At 51.4% G+C, this 18,520-nt stretch overlaps 1 protein-coding gene across 1 annotated transcript in view; it reads left to right on the top strand.

Annotated features, from left to right (window-relative positions):
* The window catches only part of faxcb (failed axon connections homolog, metaxin like GST domain containing b), a 76,372-nt gene that overhangs the window by 38,814 nt on the left and 19,038 nt on the right, over positions 1-18,520 (top strand). Inside the window, exons 3-4 of the mRNA XM_073055748.1 lie at positions 9,298-9,494; positions 18,243-18,460. Coding sequence (XP_072911849.1) covers positions 9,298-9,494; positions 18,243-18,460 — 415 coding nt within the window. The remainder of the gene's footprint in view (positions 1-9,297; positions 9,495-18,242; positions 18,461-18,520) is intronic.

Genomic DNA, 18,520 nt, shown 5'->3' with positions numbered 1-18,520 from the left:
GCCTCCTGTCCCACACCCCTCCCCCTGACACTCCTTCTCTGCCACCTGTCCCACACCCCTCCCCCTGGCACTCCTTCTCTGCCTCCTGTCCCATACCCCTCCCCCTGACACTCCTTCTCTGCCACCTGTCCCACACCCCTCCCCCTGGCACTCCTTCTCTGCCTCCTGTCCCACACCCCTCCCGTGGCACTCCTTCTCTGCCACCTGTCCCACACCCCTCCCCCTGGCACTCCACTGCCTCCTGTCCCACACCCCTCCCCCTGACACTCCTTCTCTGCCACCTGTCCCACACCCCTCCCCCTGGCACTCCTTCTCTGCCACCTGTCCCACACCCCTCCCCCTGGCACTCCTTCTCTGCCTCCTGTCCCACACCCCTCCCCCTGGCACTCCTTCTCTGCCACCTGTCCCACACCCCTCCCCCTGGCACTCCTTTTCTGCCTCCTGTCCCACACCCCTCCCCCTGGCACTCCTTCTCTGCCACCTGTCCTACACCCCTCCCCCTGACACTCCTTCTCTGCCACCTGTCCCACACCCCTCCCCCTGGCACTCCTTCTCTGCCTCCTGTCCCGCACCCCTCCCCCTGGCACTCCTTCTCTGCCACCTGTCCCGCACCGCTCCCCCTGGCACTCCTTCTCTGCCTCCTGTCCCACACCCCTCCCCCTGACACTCCTTCTCTGCCTCCTGTCCCACACCCCTCCCCCTGGCACTCCACTGCTTCCTGTCCCACACCCCTCCCACTGGCACTCCTTCTCTGCCACCTGTCCAACATCCCTCCCCCTGGCACTCCTTCTCTGTCACCTGTCCCACAACCCTCCCCCTGGCACTCCTTCTCTGCCACCTGTCCCACACCCCTCCCCCTGGCACTCCTTCTCTGTCACCTGTCCCACAACCCTCCCCCTGGCACTCCTTCTCTGCCACCTGTCCCACACCCCTCCCCCTGGCAGTCCTTCTCTGCCAACTGTCCCACACCCCTCCCCCTGGCACTCCTTCTCTGCCTCCTGTCCCACACCCCTCCCCCTGGCAGTCCTTCTCTGCCTCCTGTCCCACACCCCTCCCCCTGGCACTCCTTCTCTGCCAACTGTCCCACACCCCTCCCCCTGGCACTCCTTCTCTGCCTCCTGTCCCACACCCCTCCCCCTGGCACTCCTTCTCTGCCACCTGTCCCACACACCTCCCCCTGGCACTCCACTGCCTCCTGTCCCACACCCCTCCTCCTGGCACTCCTTCTCTGCCACCTGTCCCACAACCCTCCCCCTGGCACTCCACTGCCTCCTGTCCCACACCCCTCCCCCTGACACTCCTTCTCTGCCACCTGTCCCACACCCCTCCCCCTGGCACTCCTTCTCTGCCACCTGTCCCACACCCCTCCCCCTGGCACTCCCTTCTCTGCCTCCTGTCCCACACCCCTCCCCTGGCACTCCTTCTCTGCCTCCTGTCCCACACCCCTCCCCCTGGCACTCCACTGCCTCCTGTCCCACACCCCTCCCCCTGACACTCCTTCTCTGCCTCCTGTCCCCACACCCCTCCCCCTGACACTCCTTCTCTGCCACCTGTCCCACACCCCTCCCCCTGACACTCCTTCTCTGCCCTCCTGTCCCACACCCCTCCCCCTGACACTCCTTCTCTGCCACCTGTCCCACACCCCTCCCCCTGGCACTCCTTCTCTGCCACCTGTCCCACACCCCTCCCCCTGGCACTCCTTCTCTGCCTCCTGTCCCACACCCCTCCCCCTGGCACTCCTTCTCTGCCACCTGTCCCACACCGCTCCCCCTGGCACTCCTTCTCTGCCTCCTGTCCCACACCCCTCCCCCTGGCACTCCTTCTCTGCCACCTGTCCCAGACCCCTCCCCCTGGCACTCCTTCTCTGCCTCCTGTCCCACACCCCTCCCCCTGGCACTCCTTCTCTGCCTCCTGTCCCACACCCCTCCCCCTGACACTCCTTCTCTGCCTCCTGTCCCACACCCCTCCCCTTGACACTCCTTCTCTGCCACCTGTCCCACACCCCTCCCCCTGACACTCCTTCTCTGCCTCCTGTCCCACACCCCTCCCCCTGGCACTCCTTCTCTGCCTCCTGTCCCACACCCCTCCCCCCTGACACTCCACTGCCTCCTGTCCCACACCCCTCCCCCTGGCACTCCTTCTCTGCCACCTGTCCCACACCCCTCCCCCCTGGCACTCCCTTCTCTGCCACCTGTCCCACACCCCTCCCCCTGGCACTCCTTCTCTGCCACCTGTCCCACACCCCTCCCCCTGGCACTCCTTCTCTGCCACCTGTCCCACACCCCTCCCCCTGGCACTCCTTCTCTGCCACCTGTCCCACACCCCTCCCCCTGGCACTCCTTCTCTGCCTCCTGTCCCACACCCCTCCCCCTGGTACTCCTTCACTGCCTCCTGTCCCCCACACCCCTCCCCCTGGCACTCCTTCTCTGCCACCTGTCCCACACCCCTCCCCCTGGCACTCCTTCTCTGCCTCCTGTCCCACACCCCTCCCCCTGACACTCCACTGCCTCCTGTCCCACACCCCTCCCCCTGGCACTCCTTCTCTGCCTCCTGTCCCACACCCCTCCCCCTGACACTCCACTGCCTCCTGTCCCACACCCCTCCCCCTGGCACTCCTTCTCTGCCCCCTGTCCCACACCCCTCCCCCTGACACTCCACTGCCTCCTGTCCCACACCCCTCCCCCTGGCACTCCTTCTCTGCCACCTGTCCCACACCCCTCCCCCTGGCACTCCTTCTCTGCCTCCTGTCACACCACCCCCTCCCCCTGGCACTCCTTCTCTGCCTCCTGTCCTACACCCCTCCCCCTGGCACTCCTTCTCTGCCTCCTGTCACACACCCCTCCCCCTGGCACTCCTTCTCTGCCTCCTGTCCTACACCCCTCCCCCTGGCACTCCTTCTCTGCCTCCTGTCCCACACCCCTCCCCCTGACACTCCACTGCCTCCTGTCCCACACCCCTCCCCCTGGCACTCCTTCTCTGCCTCCTGTCCCACACCCCTCCCCCTGGCACTCCTTCTCTGCCTCCTGTCCCACACCCCTCCCCCTGACACTCCACTGCCTCCTGTCCCACACCCCTCCCCCTGGCACTCCTTCTCTGCCTCCTGTCCCACACCCCTCCCCCTGACACTCCACTGCCTCCTGTCCCACACCCCTCCCCCTGGCACTCCTTCTCTGCCACCTGTCCCACACCCCTCCCCCTGGCACTCCTTCTCTGCCTCCTGTCCCACACCCCTCCCCCTGGCACTCCTTCTCTGCCACCTGTCCCACACCCCTCCCCCTGACACTCCACTGCCTCCTGTCCCACACCCCTCCCCCTGGCACTCCTTCTCTGCCTCCTGTCCCACACCCCTCCCCCTGACACTCCTTCTCTGCCACCTGTCCCACACCCCTCCCCCTGGCACTCCTTCTCTGCCTCCTGTCCCACACCCCTCCCCCTGGCACTCCTTCTCTGCCTCCTGTCCCACACCCCTCCCGTGGCACTCCTTCTCTGCCACCTGTCCCACACCCCTCCCCCTGGCACTCCACTGCCTCCTGTCCCACACCCCTCCCCCTGACACTCCTTCTCTGCCACCTGTCCCACACCCCTCCCCCTGGCACGCCTTCTCTGCCACCTGTTCCACACCCCTCCCCCTGGCACTCCTTCTCTGCCTCCTGTCCCACACCCCTCCCCCTGGCACTCCTTCTCTGCCACCTGTCCCACACCCCTCCCCCTGGCACTCCTTTTCTGCCTCCTGTCCCACACCCCTCCCCCTGGCACTCCTTCTCTGCCTCCTGTCCCACACCCCTCCCCCTGACACTCCTTCTCTGCCTCCTGTCCCACACCCCTCCCCCTGACACTCCTTCTCTGCCACCTGTCCCACACCCCTCCCCCTGACACTCCTTCTCTGCCTCCTGTCCCACACCCCTCCCCCTGGCACTCCTTCTCTGCCTCCTGTCCCACACCCCTCCCCCTGACACTCCACTGCCTCCTGTCCCACACCCCTCCCCCTGGCACTCCTTCTCTGCCACCTGTCCCACACCCCTCCCCCTGGCACTCCTTCTCTGCCACCTGTCCCACACCCCTCCCCCTGGCACTCCTTCTCTGCCACCTGTCCCACACCCCTCCCCCTGGCACTCCTTCTCTGCCACCTGTCCCACACCCCTCCCCCTGGCACTCCTTCTCTGCCACCTGTCCCACACCCCTCCCCCTGGCACTCCTTCTCTGCCTCCTGTCCCACACCCCTCCCCCTGGTACTCCTTCACTGCCTCCTGTCCCACACCCCTCCCCCTGGCACTCCTTCTCTGCCACCTGTCCCACACCCCTCCCCCTGGCACTCCTTCTTTGCCTCCTGTCCCACACCCCTCCCCCTGACACTCCACTGCCTCCTGTCCCACACCCCTCCCCCTGGCACTCCTTCTCTGCCTCCTGTCCCACACCCCTCCCCCTGACACTCCACTGCCTCCTGTCCCACACCCCTCCCCCTGGCACTCCTTCTCTGCCCCCTGTCCCACACCCCTCCCCCTGACACTCCACTGCCTCCTGTCCCACACCCCTCCCCCTGGCACTCCTTCTCTGCCACCTGTCCCACACCCCTCCCCCTGGCACTCCTTCTCTGCCTCCTGTCACACACCCCTCCCCCTGGCACTCCTTCTCTGCCTCCTGTCCTACACCCCTCCCCCTGGCACTCCTTCTCTGCCTCCTGTCACACACCCCTCCCCCTGGCACTCCTTCTCTGCCTCCTGTCCTACACCCCTCCCCCTGGCACTCCTTCTCTGCCTCCTGTCCCACACCCCTCCCCCTGACACTCCACTGCCTCCTGTCCCACACCCCTCCCCCTGGCACTCCTTCTCTGCCTCCTGTCCCACACCCCTCCCCCTGGCACTCCTTCTCTGCCTCCTGTCCCACACCCCTCCCCCTGACACTCCACTGCCTCCTGTCCCACACCCCTCCCCCTGGCACTCCTTCTCTGCCTCCTGTCCCACACCCCTCCCCCTGACACTCCACTGCCTCCTGTCCCACACCCCTCCCCCTGGCACTCCTTCTCTGCCACCTGTCCCACACCCCTCCCCCTGGCACTCCTTCTCTGCCTCCTGTCCCACACCCCTCCCCCTGGCACTCCTTCTCTGCCACCTGTCCCACACCCCTCCCCCTGACACTCCACTGCCTCCTGTCCCACACCCCTCCCCCTGGCACTCCTTCTCTGCCTCCTGTCCCACACCCCTCCCCCTGACACTCCTTCTCTGCCACCTGTCCCACACCCCTCCCCCTGGCACTCCTTCTCTGCCTCCTGTCCCACACCCCTCCCCCTGGCACTCCTTCTCTGCCTCCTGTCCCACACCCCTCCCGTGGCACTCCTTCTCTGCCACCTGTCCCACACCCCTCCCCCTGGCACTCCACTGCCTCCTGTCCCACACCCCTCCCCCTGACACTCCTTCTCTGCCACCTGTCCCACACCCCTCCCCCTGGCACGCCTTCTCTGCCACCTGTTCCACACCCCTCCCCCTGGCACTCCTTCTCTGCCTCCTGTCCCACACCCCTCCCCCTGGCACTCCTTCTCTGCCACCTGTCCCACACCCCTCCCCCTGGCACTCCTTTTCTGCCTCCTGTCCCACACCCCTCCCCCTGGCACTCCTTCTCTGCCACCTGTCCCACACCCCTCCCCCTGACACTCCTTCTCTGCCACCTGTCCCACACCCCTCCCCCTGGCACTCCTTCTCTGCCTCCTGTCCCACACCCCTCCCCCTGGCACTCCTTCTCTGCCACCTGTCCCACACCGCTCCCCCTGGCACTCCTTCTCTGCCTCCTGTCCCACACCCCTCCCCCTGGCACTCCTTCTCTGCCACCTGTCCCACGCCCCTCCCCCTGGCACTCCTTCTCTGCCTCCTGTCCCACACCCCTCCCGTGGCACTCCTTCTCTGCCACCTGTCCCACACCCCTCCCCCTGGGTACTCCTTCTCTGCCTCCTGTCCCACACCCCTCCCCCTGACACTCCTTCTCTGCCACCTGTCCCACACCCCTCCCCCTGGCACTCCTTCTCTGCCACCTTTCCCACACCCCTCCCCCTGGCACTCCACTGCCTCCTGTCCCACACCCCTCCCCCTGGCACTCCACTGCCTCCTGTCCCACACCCCTCCCCCTGGCACACCTTCTCTGCCACCTGTCCCACACCCCTCCCCCTGGCACTCCTTCTCTGCCACCTGTCCCACACCCCTCCCCCTGGCACTCCACCTTCACCATTCCCAACATCCTTTGCCGCTGCCAGATTCACAAGCTTATTCTCTGCTCCATGTTGACAAATACAGTACTGTACAGGGTTTTAGGCTCCCTGGATAGATATACCTGTGATTTTTGCACAGTACTGTAGGTGGCCAAATTTGTTGTTTTGCAGTGGCAGTATAGTGCAATACAGAACAATAAAAAACATAGGTTACAAGAAGTATATATAAAAATTTACACCCCGGAGAATTGAAAGAGGTGGATGAAGAGATTGTGGAGCTATTAGCCATGATCTTTCTAGAATCAATGGTTTAGAAGCATTAGAGAGGTCACGGAAGGACTTAGACAGATTGGGAAATTGGGCAATTAGGTGGTAGATAGAATACAGTGTCAGGATGTGTATGGATAGGCAGTTTGGTAGAAGAAATAAAAGCCTAGTCTATTTTCTAACTAGAGATAAAATTCAAAAATCTGAGGTGCAGAAGGCCTTTGGAATCCTTGAGCCGGATTGCCTGAAGGTAAATTTGCAGGTTGAATCGGTAGTGAGGAAAGCAAATGCAATGATAGCATTCTTTGGAGAGGCCTCACTTGGAGAATTATGAGCAGTTTTGGGCCCCTTATCTTAGAAAGGATGTGCTGGCGTTGGAGAGGGCTCAAAGGAGATTCACGAAAATGATTCCAGGATTGAATATCTTGTCATATGAGGACCGTTCGATGGCTCTGGGCCTCTACTCACTGGAATTCAGATGAACGAGAGGTGACCTCATTGAAACCTATCGAATGTTGAAAGGCCTCGATAGAGTGGATGTGGAGAGGATGTTCCCTATGGTGGGAGAGTCTAAGACAAGAGGATCCAGCCTCAGATTAGAGAGGTATCCTTTCTGAGCAGAGATGAGGAGGAATTTCTTTAGCCAGAGAGTGGTGAGACTGTAGAATTTGCTGGCATGAGCGGCTGTGGAGGCTGAGTCATTAGGTATATTTAAGGCAGAGGTTGATAATTTCTTGATTAGTCAGGGCATGAAGGGATATGGGGAAACGGGAGGAGATTGAGGCTGAGAGGGAAAATGGATCAGTCATGATCAATTGCAGAGCAACTTGATGGCCCAAATGGCCTTATTCTGCTCCTATATCTCATTGTCTTATATAAGCAGTGCAAAAAGAAAGAAAAAATGGTGAGGTAGAAAGTGAATCACAGAGTAGTATTTGGTGACATCATACTTTGATAATAAACTTGGAGTGTTGATAATCATGCCTCCACATTGTAATGAGTAGCATCAAAAACAATTTAGTTTGAAAATTTAAAAAATAGAAGAAAATATTTCCATAAACTACATTGGAGTTTGGAATTTGACAGTATAATTGGAACTCCTTTGAGTGTAGGGTGTGCCCACAGACTGGGGGGTTTGTACATCGAGGGCAGTCTCTATTGAAGTCTTCAGATTGTTGGCAAGAAGCCTCACATATTAGTTCAGCAGAGAGGAACATTTGTATTTCATAAGACATCGGAACGCAGAATTAGGCCATTCAGCCCATCGAGTCTGCTCTGCTACACCATCATGGCTGATTTATTATCTTATTCAAAACCATTCGCCTGCCTTGTCCCTGTGACCTCGGATGCCCAGACTAATCAAGAACCTATCAACCTCCGCTTGAAATATACCCAATGACTTGTCCTCCACAGCCATCTTAGGCAATGAATTCCACTGATTCGTTACCCTCTGACTGAAGAAATTCCTGCTAATCTCTGTTCTAAGTGGATGTCCCTCTACTCTGAGGCTGTGCCCTCTGGTCCTCTCCACATCCACTCTAACTCGGCCTTTAAATATTTGACAGGTTTCAGTGCGTCCCCACCCCACCCCCGCCAATTCTTCTGGACTCCAGCGAGTACAGGCCCAGAACCATCAAACTCTCCTCATACACGAGCCCCTGCTTTCTCAGAGTCATTTTGACCTCAGGCAGGCTGCCTTGAGGAGGAAAATTCCCTGCTGACTATCCAGAGTTAAAAGTTGAGCAAAGGTCATCTTCCACGATCTGCCTAAATTTTACCACTTCCCACTAAAGCCATTCTTCAGCCCACTCAGAAAGTAAGTTTGATACAGATTTGGCAAGCACTATTATGTATTTTTCGCAATAATATGAATCTTTCAGAAGGTTCATGGTAAGGTTAGTTATGGAGTCATAGAACAATACATAAAACACGTCCTTCAGCCCGACTCATCAATGCTGACTAAGGTGCCAAATTCAGTTGGTCCCAGTTGCCCACGTTTAGCACATATCCTTCTAACTCTGGCCTAGACATGGTGATCTACCTTCTGAAAATTGATTTTTATAGACCAAAGTCTTTTTTTTCTCAAGAAATCAGTCTTATTCTAAAGACTTAAAAGGTAGAAGGAGTATTCTCAAATAGGAAAGGCTTACCAGGTATTTGTAATTAGTGACAAGAAACAGAGTAAAACATCTTACTTTTATGGGATACAATAGAAAAATGTTGAGGAACCTCTGATTGTTGGGCCGATCTGTGCATCATTCTGCAGGGTTGCCTGTTGCAGCCGCCCAGGGGAGGAGACACCAAAGGTGGTGTGGGAGGGAACAGAGGTGCGACGGATGTGCTAGAGCCCTTGCTGGCTTGCGGCTGGCCCCTCCCATTGGTGCTGCCCTCCAGTGTGCGCTCACAAGTTGGAGTGCGTTTGTCTGTGGCTGCCCTTGCTCGAGATGAGGAACTGCTCTGTGCTTGCTCTTGCAGAAAGATGGCCCCAGGCCAACATCCATGCACCATCTATCTGCAGGCCAGGACGCTCAGGGACTTGAGCAGTAATTTTTTTTGTGACTCTATGTTTTCCTGCTATTGTAATTACATGTGCTTTTTTCTGTGTTTGACTGTTGTTATTGTATTTCGCATCTTGGCCCCAGATGAATGCTGTTTTAGTTGGCTGTATTTATGTGTATCATTGAATGACAGTTAAACCTGAGCTTGTAGTTGGTGGCTAAGTCATCCTAATAAAAGATGTGGAGCTGAGTCCTATGCAGTAACAGTGCTGATAAAAAGAATCTGTATATTGGTTGTGCAAGTCACTTCAAAAACACCTCTCCATTTTCTTTCAGAATTATTTCGACGGCAAACTCTCTCCTCAAGGAAAGATGCCTTGGATTGAATATAACCATCAAAAAGTATCCGGCACAGAATTCATTATTGATTTTCTTCAAGATAAACTGGGCGTTAACTTAAATAAACATTTGGATCCCAGCGAAAGAGCGGTTTCAAGGGCCATCACAAAAATGGTGGAAGAGCACTTCTACTGGTGAGTCAGTGAAAACAACTCCAATGAAAATGAAATCTTTCATTTTGGCATATTGCAAGAATATTTTTGTTATTTAATAAGAAACTGAAAGATCAAATGAAAGGTGAGCCTGAAGTAATGTGGCACATTAGATTATGGAGCATAATTTCCTGACGTTTTCAGAGTGCAATTTCAGAATCAAAGGCCAAAGTTGAAAGTAAGACTCTTATCAGAGTAATACATGTCACCAGATACGTCCAAGAGATTCATCTTCTTGCCGGCTTTCGCGGTAGAACAAAGAAACTCCAGTAGAATCAATGAAAAACTAGACACGCAGACAGAATCGGAATCGGGGTTGTTATCACTGACATACTGACATAGACAGATAAATTCTTACTGCACGGAAACAGGCCTTTCAGCCTAATGCTGACTGTGTTACGCAGGGTCCCAGTGCCGTCTGTCCGCATTTGGCCCACGACCCTCTAAATCTGGGTACTTATCTGGATGGCTTTAAACACTTGCTAATGTGCCTCTGCCTTAGTCGCTATTTCTGGCAGCTCATTCCAAATAGCTAATGTTATGTTTTGTAACTCAAAAACATAGAATTAATTGAAAGGAAAACAAAGGAGTCTGAAATGCAAGTTAACTTTGAGTTCATTTTAAGTGGGACATCATGTGGTAGTGTCATCACATGTACAATTCACGTATTTTTACATATAACCCACAATGAATTATATAAACAAACAAGAATGCCTAATCAAACAATATATTTACAATACTACTCAAATACTAAATATACAACACCCCTCCCCGCTTAGCTGTAAACTCCAACTCAGTAGAGAATGCATCTCAATTATATATACACAGTATATATATTACAACTACAATCCACAGCATAGTGAAATTTAAATTGTCCCATTCAGGCCTAAAGATTTAATCTCAGTGAGTAGAAGATTTAATCCAAGATGCTTAAGACCTCTCGCTTCTTAAATCTGATTTGCTCCAGAATATTAATGTACCCCTCTCTGAAATCACTTTTCAACATCTTCCTCCTTGGAGTACGCAACTCCAAAGCAACGTATGTCATGACCCGTCCTGACGAAGGGTCTCGGCCCGAAATGTCGGCAGTGCTTCTCCCTATAGATGCTGCCTGGCCTGCTGCGTTCCACCAGCATTTTGTGTGTGTTGTTGTTTGAATTTCCAGCAACTGCAGATTTCCTCGTGTCTGTCATGAAATATGTTTTGCTGCAGTGGTACAGCCCAGTGCATAAAATTACTATAAATTACAAAAAGAATACATACAAAATAGATGGTGCAAAAGGAGAGCAAAATAGTGAGGTAGTGTTCAGGGGTTCACGGACCGTTCAGAAATCTGATGGCAGGAAGGAAGGAGTTGTTGCTGAAAAGTTGAGTATGTGTGTTCAGGCTCCTGTAACTCCTCCATGATGGTAACAATGAGAAGAGAACATGTCCTGGGTGGTGGGGGCACTTAATGGTGGATCCCACCAGTTTGAGATGTCACCTTTTGAAGATGTTCTCATTGGTTGGGAGGCTATTTCCCATGATGGAGCTGGCTGAGTTTATAACTTTCTGCAGCTTTTTCCATTCCAGACGGTGGTGCAACCAGTCAGAATTCTCTCCATGGTGCATCTGTAGAAATTTGCTGGAGTCTTTGGTGATACGGATACAGCAAATCTCCTCATCCTGCTAATGAAATATAGCAGTGGGAGTGGCCTCCTTGTCATTGCATCAGAATGTTGGGTGTGTCACTGAGCTGTATCTCTAAATAAATATATTATCCCTTTGTGTTCAGCGAGCAATGTCAGTTCACACACTGCTTTCTTATAACAAAACTCAGAAGCCTAGCACTTTCAGCCCCGAAGATTGTCTGTGATCGAAAATTCCTGAGACACTCTTTTCCTGGTCAGTCCTGATTGGCGAATCTTGAGATTGTGATCCATGGCTCCAGACTCTTCAGCAAGGGTATTGATGAACTGATAAAAGAAGTAACTAGCATTTCACACCATCTTAGTTTTTAAGATCTCACAGGCCCTTCTGCCCCTTCGAGCTGTGCCACCAGCAACCCGCTGATTTAAGCCTAGCCGAATCCTGGGACAATTTACAATGACCAATTAACCTACTGATTGGTCTTCGGACTGTGGGAGGAAACTGGAGCACCTACGCGCACACGGGAAAGCTTGCGTAGACAGGACGCTGGAATTGAGCTCCGACACCCCGCTGAGCAATAGAACTGTGCTAAACGCATTGCCCGTAAATTCTCTCAAATTGTGCTGTTATTTCAATACGGTTTCCAGGCAGTAAGTCAGAGCCGAGTTAACTATGCTTGAACAGAGCAGACAGACACAATATGCGGAAAGAACTCAGCAGGTGAGGCAGCATCTGCGGAGGGGAACAAACTGTCAAAGTTTTGAGCCGAGACCCTTCATCGGGGCTGGAAAGGAAGGGGGCAGAGGACAGATTAAGAAGGTGGGGAGAGGATGGTGTACAAGCTGGCAGGTGATAGCCGAGACCAGGTGTGGTGGAAGATGGGTGTGTGGGGGAGAGAGAAAGGATGAAGTAAGAAGTTGGAAGGTGATAGGTGGAAATGGTAAAGGGCTGAAGAAGAAGGGATCCGATAGGAGATTATGTGGCTTCAGAGCTGGGGATCAACACACACAGAATACTGGAGAAACTCAGCAGGTCAAAGTTCAAAGTAAGTTTATTAACAAAGTACACATATGTCACCACAGATTCATTTTCCTGCGGGCATACAGAGTAAGTCCAAGATATACAATAGAATAAATGAAAGAATGCACCCAATAGGACAGACAAACAACCAATTTGCAAAATATAACCAGCTGTGCAAATACAAAAGAGAAAAAAAGAAAAATAATAATTAAGCAATAAACATGAGATGAAGAGCATCTGTGGAGGGGAATAAATAGTTGACAGTTTAGGCCAAGAAGATCCTTTATCAAGACTGCAAAGGAAGCGGGAAGAACTCAATGTAAGAAGGTGGAGGAGGAGAACAAGTAAGATGCTGCCGTTAAGTTGAATACTGTATGACCTGCTGATTTCCTCCAGTATTGAGTGTGTGTAGCTCTGCAGTAACTCTTGCATTTATACTGTAGTAGAAATAGGTCACGAGTGAACACAATAGATTTGTGAATTTGGGTCACTGCATGATCAGCTACATTAAAGATTAGCAAATGTGGATGATTGCAGCAAGACAACCTGCAGGTTGATCAGTGTGCTCCCAAAATAATTCTGAAATAATCATTTCTCTGATTCGGAGAAGATTTTGTATTTATTTAGAGATACAGCGGGATAATGAGCCCTTTTGACCCAACGAACCAGTGCCACCCCTTCATTCACTCGAGACCAATTAACCTCCTAACCCATACAACTTTGGAATATGGGAGGAAACTGGAGCACCCGGAGGAAACACGGACGGCCACAGAAAGAACCTACAAACTCCTCACCCATAGTGGTGAAATTGAACCTGGGTTGCTAGCTCAGTTATAGTGTTTTGCTAACCGTTGTGCTACTGTACTGTCCCTAATTTATTTTTATTGAGTTGATAAAAGATCATCTGCACCTCCAGGTTAAGGAACAGTTATTACACTCAACCATCAGGTCCCACACCACCAGGTTCAGGAACAGTTATTACCCTCAACCATCAGGTCCCACACCACCAGGTTCAGGAACAATTACTACCCTACAACCATCAGATCCCACACCACCAGGTTCAGGAACAGTTATTACCCCTCAACCATCAGGTCCCACACCACCAGGTTCAGGAACAGTTACTACCCTACAACCATCAGATCCCACACCACCAGGTTCAGGAACAGTTATTACCCTAAAACCATCAGGTCCCACACCACCAGGTTCAGGAACAGTTACTACCCTACAACCATCAGATCCCACACCACCAGGTTCAGGAACAGTTATTACACTCAACCATCAGGTCCCACACCACCAGGTTCAGGAACAGTTATCACCCTCAACCATCAGGTCCCACACCACCAGGTTCAGGAACAATTACTACCCTACAACCATCAGATCCCACACCACCAGGTTCAGGAACAGTTATTACCCCTCAACCATCAGGTCCCACACCACCAGGTTCAGGAACAGTTACTACCCTACAACCATCAGATCCCACACCACCAGGTTCAGGAACAGTTATTACCCTAAAACCATCAGGTCCCACACCACCAGGTTCAGGAACAGTTATTACCCCTCAACCATCAGGTCCCACACCACCAGGTTCAGGAACAGTTACTACCCTACAACCACCAGGTCCAGGAACAGTTATTACACTCAACCATCAGGTCCTACACCACCAGGTCCAGGAACAGTTATTACCCCTCAACCACCAGGTCCCACACCACCAGGTTCAGGAACAGTTATTACCCTAAAACCATCAGGTCCCACACCACCAGGTTCAGGAACTGTTATTACACTCAACCATCAGGTCCCACACCACCAGGTTCAGGAACAGTTATTACCCTACAACCATCAGGTCCCACACCACCAGGTTCAGGAACAGTTATTACCCTACAACCATCAGGTCCCACACCACCAGGTTCAGGAACAGTTATTACCCTACAACCATCAGGTCCCACACCACCAGGTTCAAGAACAGTTATTACCCTCAACCATCAGGTCCCACACCACCAGGTTCAGGAACAGTTATTACCCTCAACCAACAGGTCCCACACCACCAGGTTCAGGAACAGTTATTACCCTCAACCATCAGGTCCCACACCACCAGGTTCAGGAACTGTTATTACCCTACAACCATCAGGTCCCACACCACCAGGTTCAGGAACAGTTATTACCCTCAACCATCAGGTCCCACACCACCAGGTTCAGGAACAGTTATTACCCTCAACCAACAGGTCCCACACCACCAGGTTCAGGAACAGTTATTACCCTACAACCATCAGGTCCCACACCACCAGGTTCAGGAACAGTTATTACCCTCAACCAACAGGTCCCACACCACCAGGTTCAGGAACAGATTTTACTCTCAACTGTCAGGTCCCACACCACCAGGTTCAGGAACAGTTATTACCCTCAACCATCAGGTCCCACACCACCAGGTTCAGGAACAGTTATTACCCTCAACCAACAGGTCCCACACCACCAGGTTCAGGAACAGTTATTACCCTCAACCATCAGGTCCCACACCACCAGGTTCAGGAACAGTTATTACCCTCAACCATCAGGTCCCACACCACCAGGTTCAGGAACAGTTATTACCCTCAACCGACAGGTCCCACACCACCAGGTTCAGGAACAGATTTTACCCTCAACTGTCAGGTCCCACACCACCAGGTTCAGGAACAGTTATTACCCTCAACCATCAGGTCCCACACCACCAGGTTCAGGAACGGTTATTACCCTACAACCATCAGGTCCCACACCACCAGGTTCAGGAACAGATTTTACCCTCAACTGTCAGGTCCCACACCACCAGGTTCAGGAACAGCTATTACCCTCAACCATCAGGTCCCACACCACTAGGTTCAGGAACAGTTATTATTCTTCAACTGTCAGGCTCCTGAACCAGAGGGGATAACTTCACTTGTCCCAGTACTGATCTATTTCCATAACAATGGACTCACTCTCAAGGGATCTTCATTTCATCTTCATGGTATTTATTGCTTCTTTATTATTATTATTTCTTATTTTTCTTCTCTTCATGTTTGTACTTGCACAGTTTGTTGTTTATTTTCTGTACATTCGCTGTTGTCCGTCATATTGGATGCGGTCTTTCATTGATTATATCGTGTTTTTGTATTTACTGTGTATGCCCACAAGAAAATGAATCTCAAGTTAGTATGTGGTGACATATATGTTCTTTGATAATGAACTTACTTTGCACTTTGATCTTTTAACTCTGAGAGATTACTGACGGAATTTAAACAACTCTTTTGCACACCATTGCATTCTCGAAGGTGACAGACCTCGTTGGCTTTGTATGAAGTCAAGAAATCATCCCCCATGATCCTCTAGGCCTAGTAAATTCTCCGTAGGCCAACAGCCTGATTCCTTGCTACTGGCAAGAAGGAGGACTTCTTTATGTCAACTGCTGTTAGAATCTGGAATTTCAGCACCTGGCAACAAGCTTAGTGCGGCTTCAAGAGGAAAATGGATATATATAGTAGAAGGAAAACTTAGAAATATTTGAAGGGGGTAAAGGGTGAGTTGCTCTGATCGGTAACCGGCTTGTTGGATGGAGGGCTCAAATTGGCTTCACAGATGAGTTGTTCAGTAGACGGATTAGTTACCAAGCCCTTACTTTCTCAGGATGGAAATAAGTTCCTTGATGTTTAAGGCTTATATATGTCAGCCATTGGCTGCAAGAAATAGGGGCCAGAGTATATACTTTACCCCTCAGACCTTTTGCACCTTCAAGGATAATTAATGGCACACAGTAGTGTAATGGTTAGCAAAGTGCTTTTACAGCACCAGTGACCCAGGTTCAATTTGTGTCACTGACTGCAAATTCTCCCCATGACCACATGATGTTCATCCGGGTCCTCTGACGTAGGGTCAGGGTTAGTAAATTGTAAGCATGCTATTCTGTTGCAGGAAGCATGGAGACACTCAGGGGCTTCCCCTACCACATCGCCGGACTGTATTGGTTGTTGATTCAAGCATCGCCTTTCCATGTATGTTTTGACTTTTTGAAAAAATCTGTAACCATTAATGGTTATTGGAACCTAGATTTGCTTGTGCAAAAAGCTAGGACAGAAACTCTTTCCTACCAAATGCAATAAGCATGTACAATATACAACATACAAGGATCTTTGTGTGACAGGGGACACACATCATAGTACAACAGTCTCTTTTATTATTTCGTACATTATTATTGCACATTGGTGAATTATTATCGTGTATATTATTATTCCGTACTCCATTAGATAAGTCTGCACACTGCTAAGTGGGTTTTTAAATGTTGCTGCTGTAAGGAAAGAATTTCCCACTCGGGATCAATAAAGTACTTATTATTATTATTAGATGGTGTGATGGAAGCTATCTGTACTCTAATCCTTGGGGAGAGCAGGACAAGGTGAAATTCTTGTGTAGAAATGGACTTATGAAACACAAACACGAGATTCTGCTGATGCTGGAAATCTAGAGCAATACAAGCCAAGTGCTGGAGGAACTCAGCAGGTCAGGCAGCATCTACGGAGAGGAGTAGACAGTCAATGTTTTGGGCCGAGACTATCAGGACCTTCAACAGTCCGGATGAAGGGTCTCAGCCTGACATGTCGACTCTTAATTCATTTCCTCAGGTGCTGCCTGACCTGCCGAGCGCCTCCAGCAGTTTGTGTGCGTCACACTTACAAAGCGAGATGTTAACGAGATCAGTTTTACTTCGGGTTAGAGCTCCGAACGAACTCTGGCTGCAATTGACAACAGAGGACACATTCAAAACACCTCGGCAGTTGTACTTCAGACGAGAGTGTTCAAGGTGAAAAATATCGGGAGTGATAATCAGGCACCAGAACTGGCTCAAGTTCGAGTTGAATGACTATAGCCATTCAATTGTACTCATGTATACAGCTAAATGAAACTACAGTCCTCTGGGACCAAGGTGTAAAACACAATACATATGACATTTCACAAGCAGCACATAAAATAATATTAACACATAATAAAAAGAATATTCTGCAGATGTACAAGCTGACATCAAGTTCATATACGACACATAGTTAAATATACAGCAGTATAATGTTACTGGCTCCGCCATAAATAATGGGTGCTGGGTGGTAACAGGGTGCTCAGGAGCCTCAGAGCCTGCTGGAAGAAGCTGTCCCAAACTGTCCCAGTATATTCCGTCACTCCAGTCACTGTCCTCAACTTTCCACAAAAGTGACTTCATTTCTCTCTACCCTGACTCCCCTTCTTCTGTTAGAATATCTTGCCGTTGCTTCTGGCTGAGGGTGGGAATTAATCAGAGGTGTGGCTATCACTCCCTGCCTACCTGTGATGGTGGTTCTAGATCCTGGTGTATAACAGACAGTGCTGGAATTGAACTCATGTCGCTGTAACAGCATTGTGCTAAATTTTACACTACCATGCAGCCCCGGAGGATATTTTGACAGGTACACAGATTGGAAAGGTTTTAGAAGGTTATAGACCAAGCACTACTAAATGGGGCCAGCTTAGATGCCATCTTGGACGGCATGGACCAGTTGGGCCGAAGAGCCTGATTCATGCTGTACGTCTATAAATGGAGGAGGAATTTTCTGGGCAACACACACAAAATGCTGGAGGAACTCATCCGGCCAGGCAAGGTCTCAGCCTGAAACGTCGACTATGCTCTTTTCCACTGATGCTGCCTGGCCTGCTGAGTTCTTCCAGCATTTTGTGTGTTTTGCTCGGATTTCCAGCATCTGCAGATTTTCTCTTGTTTGTGAGGAATTGTCTGGAGAATCTTGCCCCCAATTTCACAAACTTCCAGTGCAGCAACATTTAATATGCCTTAACCATCATTAGAGTTGAGTCTAAGATCCTCTTTGAAAGAGACTACATGAATCTCCCAAACAGTGGATCAATGGGTTTGTCTATGTGTAAGTTCTACAGCTATCCATTCATAACCTGGGATGCCAAACGCCATCTCACCACCCCTCAGGGATACCTTATCTCCAATAAAGATCAAGGGGGTAAGGAATGTGCATAAACTCTTTATCCATGCTTCAAATGTTGGTGATTCATGAGAGTAACTTTGTTTGTTTAATATTATAGGGCCATTGTGTACTGTCAATGGATCGACAATCTCCACGAGACTGGAAAAATATTGTCTGTCTCAGGTCCGTTCAGTAGCTTTCTGAAATGGATACTGTGTCACCTAACAAGAGGAATTGTTAAGCGGGAAATCTATGGTCATGGCATTGGCCGCTTCTCTAAGGAAGAAATATATACCTTAATGGAAAAGGATATGCGAGCACTTTCAGTCATCTTAGGTGAGACAAACCTTTATTTTAGTGTCGTATAGTGCTTACAATATAGTTCACAGAAATAGT

Source organism: Hemitrygon akajei, chromosome 9 (genome assembly GCF_048418815.1).
Source record: "Hemitrygon akajei chromosome 9, sHemAka1.3, whole genome shotgun sequence".
Classification (NCBI taxonomy): domain Eukaryota; kingdom Metazoa; phylum Chordata; class Chondrichthyes; order Myliobatiformes; family Dasyatidae; genus Hemitrygon; species Hemitrygon akajei.
Note: the sequence above shows the minus strand (reverse complement) of the source record. Positions and strands in the feature narration are given on the sequence as shown.